Raw genomic sequence first — 9832 nt, forward strand, 5'->3', positions numbered from 1 at the left:
AAATGTAATGAACGTGATAAAAGAACATAAGAGATACAAAAAAATAACATAGAGCTATTAATAACAATGAACATGACACTATTTTATAAAGAACACACTGTTAATTAATCTTCTTTATCTCCGTGTTATTTGATTGTCAGTGTAATGTATTTTTATTTGTGACATAATGTTCATTGTTTACTGTGAAATGTTCTTTAAATTTTGTCTTTAGATCATGGTAGGTGACTATAAATAATGTTCATTACATAATGTTATCATATTCTTTATTAATATTATGGATAGATATACAAAAAGAACATAAAGCTGGATATTCTTTGTAAAACAGCTATATGTTCTTTACAAAACAACTATATGTTCTTTATAAAACAACTATATGCTCATTCCGCCTTTGTAAATTCGGATGTACCATGCTTGATACAGTTGCCTCCATAAAGAAAATTTAAATAAACATATGTTTACAGTAGTATATATATAGTACACTAATATGTCGAAATTTGTTGTACATAAAACATCTATGTACAAGTGAATATTTTATACTGGTGGACGGTATCTAGGGCAACAACGTCTAACTCATCCTATCACCAGCCGTACTATTTGCTTGATCAACTTGTATAATAGACGAATGACATGCCCGAGGACGAGTAGTCCTAGCAAGAATATCCAAGTAGTAGCACTCGCAATAATTATCGTTATTAGAACTTCAGTATTGCCTGACATCAGAGTTATAAAGGACTTACGGCTCTCAGGGTTGCTGATGTAAATAGAGACGATGTAGGTCACGGTTGTTGATGTAACCGCGATCCACATGGTGAACATCAAAAGTCCCATGACGAGTCTCATACAAGGGAGTCCACTTATAAGAAGAACTATGACAGTTAAAGATGAGACTAGTCCTATTGTGTTGGAGACGAGGAATGCATCGTATAGGCTACTCTCGATACCTGCCATTATCGAAGTACCTGCCGTATGACCATTTTCGTTATCTTGCCATACGCCTCCAGGAGGGTTGATTCCGGCTTGGAAAGCCATAGTGGCTATCAGTGAAGACACCAACATAAGGGAAGTACGTTGCTTATCTATCCAATCGCTAATGCTTTTTTTAGGTTTCAGCAATTTTTTTGCCTTTAACACTTTGGCGCGCCTTAAGGCTAACCAAATACCGCCATCACGAGGGTCTTTCTTACTTTGGATGTACATGTCCATTGCTGTTAAGCCATTAGTGTTGATTGCGTTTTTCTCCATCCTCTTTTCCTTCAGTAAGAGCTCCATAGTCTACACATTTTATATGTTAGTCAAAAGTGCAAAGTTTATGTTAGGCATAGGTATTGCAGTTTTTATATATAGAAGACTTGAACTAAGATCGATGCTTATCTTCACTCCAATTTGTACTCCGTATGGAACTGAAATAATTTTTACATATTAAACTAGATAATTCTAATGTAGTCTTAAGACATTTTACTAATATAATTTTTTAAATTGGACGGCTGAAATTAATTTTTTTTTATTTATTCTAGTAATTTTAATTAAAAATAATTTTTTAATTATTTTAAATATGTTTTTATCTTCCAAAAATTATTTTTTACATTTTGGAATTTTGGAAAATAAAAAAATATTAAATAATTAAAAAAAATATTTTTTAATTAAAATTATTGATTAAAAATAAATCAAAAAACAAATAATTTCAGCTGTCTATTTTAAAAAAACTCTGATAATCAAAAGTCATAAGACTACATTAGAATTTTCAATAATAAACTTGTTTTAAAATGAGCTAATTAATTAAATTGATTTTTTATAGGATTTTTTTTTTGTTAGAAGCTACTTAATTAAACACATATTTTGTGAAAAACTGCTACCTAATTAATAAAAAAAAATATTGTAACAAATTACCTAATAAAAGGTAAAATGTTGTTAAAAAAACAATCTCAGCTCATAAAAGGTAATATGTTGTAAAATACTACCTATGTCAGATTTCCACCATTGATTAACCTTAAAAAAAAACCCCCAAATCCACCACTTTTATCCCTAGCCCAAAACCCACACAACCTACTTGAAATAGCCTGCACCACGCCAAAACCACCCTCTAACCCCAAAACCACCACTTCTAACCCCAAAAACCACCATCCCGAAACATGAAAAAATGGAATATCCTCAAACCATATCGAAAATAACCTTACCATTTGAAAACCAACCACCGCCGTGGTTTCGAGGGTGTTTTGAGGTGGGCGATGCCGTAAAATTAGGTTAATGGCGGAAATTCATCCAAAGGTAGTATCTTACAACATTTTACTTTTTATTAGGTAGTTTCTTACAACATTTTTTTTATTATGTATTTTCTCACAAAATTTAGGTTTTATTACGTAGTTTCTAACAAAAAACCCTTTTTTTAAAATCATCTTCATATATCAAATTTTTAACGATTTTGCTAAAAAAATAATTAAAGATACTAATGAGCAAAATTGACCATTAGCACATGTACCAATCAAGCCGATACACTTATTTACATGCAAAATTATTCAAGACTTGTTAGATATGCTAGCCAGTTTTTACTTCCAGTCTTAGAAAACAGATATCTAGTGTGGGTTGAGATAAAGAATTTCCATGGTCGTTTTTTAAGAATAAAACAAAACGAGTATACAAAATTACAAATACAACTCATACAAATTAGTGAACACGTCATTAAGACTTATTCCTTAACTAAGGAGCTGAGGCAACCAGTTATTGGGGGAATTTGTACTATGGAAGCTGCCTTTTTCATGATAGCAAGATGGTCCCCCTACTATACATTAATATAAAATAAAATTAGATTAAAAAGTAAAAATTAAAAATTAAATTTGTACTATGGCAGCTGCCTAGTTAATGAATTCGTTACAAGCAAACAAACCATTGAAGTAACTAAAAGACAATAATGTTAGCAACAAACCGTTTTTTATGTAGTTGTTTATTTTGCACTTCCTTTAACTCTTTAAGGGTTATACTTTAATACTCTATAAGCATATATTTATCTATCAATATAATAATTATATATTAGTAAAAATTAAAAATTCTAAATGATTCATTAATAAATATGAAAAATGAAGATTTCACATGTTCTGATGTTCATGTGATCATATATGCATGCAATAATTATTTTTATTGGTGTAGATAGGGTCACACGATGCTGTAATAATATAAACAGTAGACGCAGATCTTAGGAACCATATTTTATGACTTAAGTTAGCTAAGTTACTTTATGTTTGTGATAGCGATAAATTTGATCAAACTCAAAAATACAACTGAATTGTTATTCGTCGCTCCCTTTTTACCAGGCATCGCTTCCAATTATGACTGAAATGACCATTTTGCCCTTAGGTGATTTTGTGCTACTTAAAGGTTCCCCGAGTAGTCATAACGAATCACGATCATATTAAAAAAATTATCGAGCGGTTTCACTCAAAGTTTCCTTTTCAAAATTCCCGAGTCCAAAAATCCCGAGTCCCAAAATCCCGAGTAGTCGGTTTTTTTAAAATTTTCTTCACAAAATTTTTCTGGAGGTGAATTTACCGGCTTAAGATGTGGAATGACGGCAACGATCGCACACTGGAGGCATCTTCGGAAGATTCTGTAAGTTTCGCAAAATTTTTTTTTTTTTCTGTTTTATGTAACATCCGGACAAAATTTCCGGATGATCCATGGAAGATCCGGAAATTTCATCCGGATCCTCCATGGATCATCCGGAAATTCCATCCGGAGCCACGGATCATCCGGAAATTTTGTCCGGATGATCCATGGAGGATCCGGATGAAATTTCCGGATCTTCCATGGATCATCCGGAAATTCCTTCCGAATGTTACATAAAACCGTTTTTTTTTTTCTGTTTTTTTTTAATATATTAGTGTTATTGTTGATGTTTTTGATTATTATTATTAGTAATATTTTATTATTAGTGTTGCTATTATTATTATGATTATTATTATCATTATGGTTATTATTAATTTTTTTAATTTTTTGTGCATTAATGGTTATTAGTATCGCTATTATTGTTGATATTATTGTGTTTACTATTATTGTTTTTATTATCGTTATGTTTAATTGTGTAATTGTTATGATTAATTTTGTTATTATTGTTATGGTTATTATATTAGTGTTATTGTTAATGTTTTTATTGTTTAAATTATTTTTAGTATTGTTATGATTATTGTTAACTTGTTTTTAGTATTGTTGTGTTTATTGTTAATATTATGTTTAATATTGTTACTATTATTGTCTATATTAGAATTAGAAGTAACGTGTTTGTGTTTTATGTGTGTCTTCATTTTTGTTTATAGGGTTCGGAGTACGAAGATGGTGCCGACGATGTGAATTATAGTGCGCATTTTGCCACAGACACGTTGTTTCCAACGTTTGATGAGGCAGTTAATTGGGCGAATGTTGTTGCCGTAAATCTGGGTTTTCTTTTGGTTAAATCGTCTTACAACAAAACCAGAGACGGTCGGCCGTACCGGTATTTGAGGTGTGATAGGGGCCGAAAGAGCCAGCCGAGAGATCTTGAGAATGCAATTAGGAGGGACACCAAAACCAAAGCAATTGGTTGTCCTTTCTACATCAAGATTTATTATGTCTTCGTCACCGACAGTTGGAAGATCCGGGCCAAGAATGATGCAACTGGGACCCATAACCATCCAATGATTGTCTATCCGGAGGGTCATCGTAAGATCAGTGGCTTGAGCTCGGATGCGAAGAAGGTTGTCCAGGACATGACAAAGTCCAAGGTTGCACCGCGGAACATCATGGCGACAATTGCTGAGCAATTTCCCGATGATCATCCAAACATCCGACATATCTATAACTGTCGGAATGACTTGAGAGCGGAGATGTCTGATGGGAGAGGAGTTGTTCATCAATTTCTGCATTTGGCGAGAGAGAGCCGGTATATTTACTGGGTCATGTCTGATGATGTCGGTGTTCTGCAGCATGCGTTTATGGTGCACCCGATCACGGTGAACATACTACGGACGTACCCGTATGTGATCGGCATGGCTTTGACATACAAGACCAACCGATACGGGATGCCGTTCTTTGAGATAGTCGGTGTGACACCGACAAATCAGAATTTCCTCGTCGGTTATGTGTTCATGCGCAACAAGTGCACGGGAAGCTACCGGTGGGTTCTACAGAGATTAAGAGAGTTGATTGGGTATGATAAGGAGCCGTCAGTATTTCTGACAGACCGTGAGCTTGGACTTTGTGCGGCATTGAGAGAAGAGTTTCCCGGGACGTCGCATTTGCTTTGTCGGTGGCACATTAACAAAGATGTGGAGGCTCGGGTCACTAGTATGTTCAAGAACAAGAAGATTGGGGCGCAATTCAAAAACGGTCCTTGGAAACGTATCATGGATGCCACGACTGAGGCGGATTATAACTCAGCTGTAGACAGAATGAAAACCCGGTGGGCCAGTTTTCCAAATGTGATTAGTTATGTCGAGAGAACCTGGCTTTGTCATAAGACCAAATTCGTCACATTCTGGACGAACCAGGTTCTGCACCTCGGTAACACGAGCACTTGCCGAGTTGAGAGTCAACATTCGGCCGTGAAGATGTGGTTCGAATCTTCGACAGGTATTTTGTTGGAATTTTGTAGCCGGTGTATGTACTTTGTTTTAATTCCATTTTTTTTGTAAATACCAATGGGTTTTTTATAATTAACTTCAATTGCAGGTTCTTTGGATACCGTATGGGCCCGAGTACATAGTCATATTGGCAACCAGATCATTGCCATACGTAATTCACTGGAGGCGTCAAGGTCGAAGATCGGTGAGAAGTACAGACAGTTGCCACTGTCTCGTATTAACGGCAAGGTGTCACAGCATTGTCTGAAAGTACTAGATGACGAGACAAGAAGGATGACGGAGCTGAGTTACCAGGTGCATGAACGTTGTGGATGTGCAATGCGTGTGACCCACGGTTTGCCATGCGCTTGCCAGATACATGACTCGTTGGTTGCGCAAACAGGCTTGTATAGAAGGCAAATTCATCCGTTCTGGAAGACCTTGGTCATCGGCGACGGTGTTAATGTACCGGAGTTCGTGAACGATTGTAACGAGGATGCTGCACATTTCCGTTCCTTGGTTGATGAGGTCGTTGCTAGTGATCCTGCTGTACTTCGAAATGTATCTCGCATTATTGAGGAGGAGCTGCATCCGGATCATTCAAACCTCGAAGAACCGCAAGTGAATCACAACGTTCGAGGTCGCCGAAGGAACAACGATACTAGACGACATCACAGTTACTTCGAACATGTGGACCGTCGATACACTGAACGTCGTACGCAGCAAACAGGTACGACTTGCTATTGGTTTTTGTGATTTACACGTATTTTAACTTCTTCCGTACTCATAAAGAAAACATAAAATGTGCAGTGACAGAAGATCAAGGTGACATCCGCCAATGCCGATATTTGCACTTGCTCCCAGGACCGATGTTGCCTTACATCACGGGTTGGAAGGACGTCATTGGCGATGGTAACTGCGGATTTCGTTGTGTGGCCGACTTCTTCCTCGGAGATCAAGGGAATTGGTATGACGCTCGGGAAATACTAGCGAACGAGGTCGCCGCTCACCCCTTCTTGTACGAAAGGATATACGGGATAGGAAGGGTGTGGCTGAATGTGGATCGCATTCGATGGGATGGTGGGGCTGTTGATTCACGGCACTGGATGGTTGCTATTCAAGATTTATTTCCCATTGCTACTTGGTTCAACGCAGTGGTTATAATTCTTGGTGTAGGTAACGACCCGACCTGCTATTACCCTTGTCTCACCATCTTACCGCTGCGGGCACGAGCCGGGGTCAGAGCACCAACCCGGGAATTTGTCATCGCTACAGTTGGGGGGTCACATTTCATCTGCATTGATCTAGTCGACAATTCACCTCTTCCTCCGATCGCAGGATGGTGGACAGAGAACCGCGAGCCAAGTGTCGGTGGATGGGATCAGCTGTATATCGCTAGAAGGAACATGTGGGATGCATTAGTTGCCCAGTGAACATTATTAAGGTAATTAGGTTGAACATATTTATGTAATTAGGTTGAATAGATATATGTAATTAGGCTGAACATATTTATGTAATTAGGTTGAAAGACGAACTTATGTAATTAGATTGAACACATACATGTAATTAGGTTGAATACATAAATGTAATTAGGATGAACTTATTTATGTTATTACGTTGGAAGACGAATTTATGTAATTACGCTGATCAGATTTATGTAATTTAGGTTGAACAGTTCTACGGATATAATATAAGGAAATCAATCAAATTAATGATACAAAGTTGAAACAAAACTCGAAATTACATTATTTTTATTTACAAAACAAAGTTTCAGATGGACTAGCTAATGGTAAACAAAAACAGAAGTGGATCACAGCCCCATCCTCGCCTGCCAGTCCAAAATCAGCTGCTCAGTCATCCCCCTCGTGTCAGGCGACATGCTGGGATACTCCGCCAGTGCCCTACGGTGAATCTCCAAGGAACGACCCATCCACTGCAAATAAGAGAACAACACATTAGTTACATAATTCACAATTAGTGTACATGAAAGTTAAAGTATAAATAAAACACAAGTGCTTACGTAGTCCGTGTTAGTCCTCTCTGGAAGTCTGTCCCCAGCTGAAGACCCAACCGGAGAAATACGAGGATGCGAAAATCGGTAGAGCCACTGCATGTAACCAGGACCGACCGTAGGAGCTCCACCGCCGAGTCGGGTAAGGGCACCGGGAACAACACTGAACGACGATCCAGGGACAAACCGAGTCCACATCACTGATGTCATCTCAGTCGGGAACTCTACCCGATACATCTTCAAGTTCGTCGGCCTCTTAGCCTTCTCAGGCCTGATAATGGTCCCCGGAATGTCCTGCACGAATCCCAGCTGACGAACGACTCGATCAGGCATGTATGGCTCAATGATACCTCGATACTGGATGCAGCCGATGAATAAAGTGGCTGGCACGTGACGTGCCGGATCAATCCCGTACGGGAGCCAGTTAACCTCATTATCGGTCAGCTGATCCAATCTAGATCTAAATGCGAGGAGGCGCTCTATGCTCTTGTTGGGGCATCCCGATCCCACATCCCAAGCTGAGGCACGCGGAACACTAAGCTCCCTAGTCAAGGTACCCTGCTGAGGCCGGAAGCATGGAAAATACTCATAGATCCACGCCTGCAGAAGTGTGAGACAACCAGCGATAGAATCGGCATCTTTCCTAGATGCCGTACCCAACTGCCGATACAAATACGCTAGAACAGCTGAACCCCAAGAGTACTCATCGATCGGCAGATCATCCACAACAAGCTCGCTGAGGAAGGACGGATGAGTACGGTTACCACTCTTGTCCAGAAACAGACATCCGCCCAACACTAACCACAGGTAGGCACTGTAATAGACATTAAAAGGCCTCTGCGACTCCAGGGTCGACTCCGCAATCCTCTCCGTCAGCACCCCACTCCCCTGCCAGATGGTCTTGGTACCGCTCTTCTCATTCAGCTCCTCTGCAGTCAAGTCCATGGTGATCGAGCATGCGTCCCGTAGGGTGTCCGTGCTGGGAGTAGCGGACACCATGCTACCATCTATACGAAGCCCTAGTATGTAGTACACATCATGCAGCATGATCGTAATCTCCCCAAATGGCATATGGAACGTGTTCGTATCTGGCTGCCATCTCTCAACAAAAGCTGAAATCAGCGGCCAATCCAAACGCCTGAACATGATCCCAGGTAAGTGAGACAGACCGCTACTGTCAATCAACTCCAGATGCTCCTGTGCAAGACGACCTCGCCAGGCGACCAACTCAGAACACAATTGCATCCTGCCCAAACAACGCAAAACATTACGCTCCTGCCCGCCCCATATATACGCAGCCACGTGCCCCCCAAAGCTAGGGATAACGGTCCCATCCTCAGGACCTCCTGGCATCGCCTCCTGCACTACCCATGCCTCTGATGTGCTGGTGGAGGGGTGATTGGTTTGACTACTGCTGACAAATCTCCCAGTCTGACCCCGTTGCACCGTATGATAATAACGAGGGTCATACTCTTGATCGCGGGAAGCCTGACTTGCCTCGTCGTCCTCATCGTCAGATGAAGGTGAAGGCACTCCACCCGACGAGTACATGGGGATGCTACGTTCTGGCTGCTGCTCCCCCGACCAGTTACCAGCATACCCATACTGCTGCTGGTGATCGAACGGTTCGGCCGTATTTCCTAAACGGCCTGACTCCCGCCTAACTGAGGCATTCAAACGCCTAGATATTGCGTGACGAGTTCCCGAACCCTCAATCTATGTTAAGTACGTACATAATAAAAAAAAACATAAACAAAAATAAATTTTTCCAAGCAAAACCACAAAAACAAACCAAAAAACATAAACAAAAAAAACAATAAAAATCACAAACAAATAAAAAAAACAAATAACAAGTATAAACAAATTACACGAACAACAATAAAACCTCACTAACATAATAACAACAGAATAAAAAAAAAAACTCAATACAAAAAAAAAACATCACAAACTAATATACAAAAATTAAGAAACATAAATGAATAACAGAAAAAAAAAAAAAAAAAAAAAAAAAAAAAAAACCTCACAAACATAGAAACAAAAGGATAGAAATAACTCGACAAAAAAAAACATCTCAAACAAATTAAAAACAATAAACAAAGATAAACAATTTAAAAAATTAAGAAATAAAAAATAATTAAAAAAAAAAATTACAAAATAAAAACTAAACAAAAACATACTAATATAATTACAACAACAACAACAAAGACAAACAACAACGACAAAACAACAACAACAA

At 38.8% G+C, this 9832-nt stretch overlaps 3 protein-coding genes across 3 annotated transcripts in view; 1 reads left to right on the forward strand and 2 right to left on the reverse strand.

The window, feature by feature from the left end:
* Nucleotides 1-267: 267 nt before the first annotated feature.
* On the reverse strand, nucleotides 268-1488 carry LOC110696245. Its single transcript, XM_021873525.1, has one exon. The coding sequence runs from the start codon at nucleotides 1267-1269 to the stop codon at nucleotides 571-573; it is 699 nt and encodes a 232-aa protein (XP_021729217.1). The 5' UTR covers nucleotides 1270-1488; the 3' UTR covers nucleotides 268-570.
* Nucleotides 976-7288, forward strand: LOC110696243 (PKS-NRPS hybrid synthetase CHGG_01239-like). The gene is made up of 5 exons (XM_021873523.1): nucleotides 976-1063; nucleotides 3306-3600; nucleotides 4305-5595; nucleotides 5695-6315; nucleotides 6396-7288. Exons 2-5 carry the CDS (start codon nucleotides 3550-3552, stop codon nucleotides 7016-7018), a joined length of 2586 nt encoding a protein of 861 aa, XP_021729215.1. The 5' UTR covers nucleotides 976-1063; nucleotides 3306-3549; the 3' UTR covers nucleotides 7019-7288.
* Nucleotides 7289-7307: 19 nt separating this feature from the next.
* The window catches only part of LOC110696244, a 3519-nt gene continuing 994 nt past the window's right edge, over nucleotides 7308-9832 (reverse strand). The window contains exons 2-3 of the mRNA XM_021873524.1: nucleotides 7606-9312; nucleotides 7308-7518 (exon numbers count right to left, since the gene is read on the reverse strand). Of these exons, the coding sequence (XP_021729216.1) occupies nucleotides 7396-7518; nucleotides 7606-9312 (1830 nt within the window). The 3' untranslated portion in view covers nucleotides 7308-7395. The remainder of the gene's footprint in view (nucleotides 7519-7605; nucleotides 9313-9832) is intronic.

Source organism: Chenopodium quinoa, unplaced genomic scaffold (assembly GCF_001683475.1).
Source record: "Chenopodium quinoa cultivar QQ74 unplaced genomic scaffold, ASM168347v1, whole genome shotgun sequence".
NCBI classification, from domain to species: domain Eukaryota; kingdom Viridiplantae; phylum Streptophyta; class Magnoliopsida; order Caryophyllales; family Amaranthaceae; genus Chenopodium; species Chenopodium quinoa.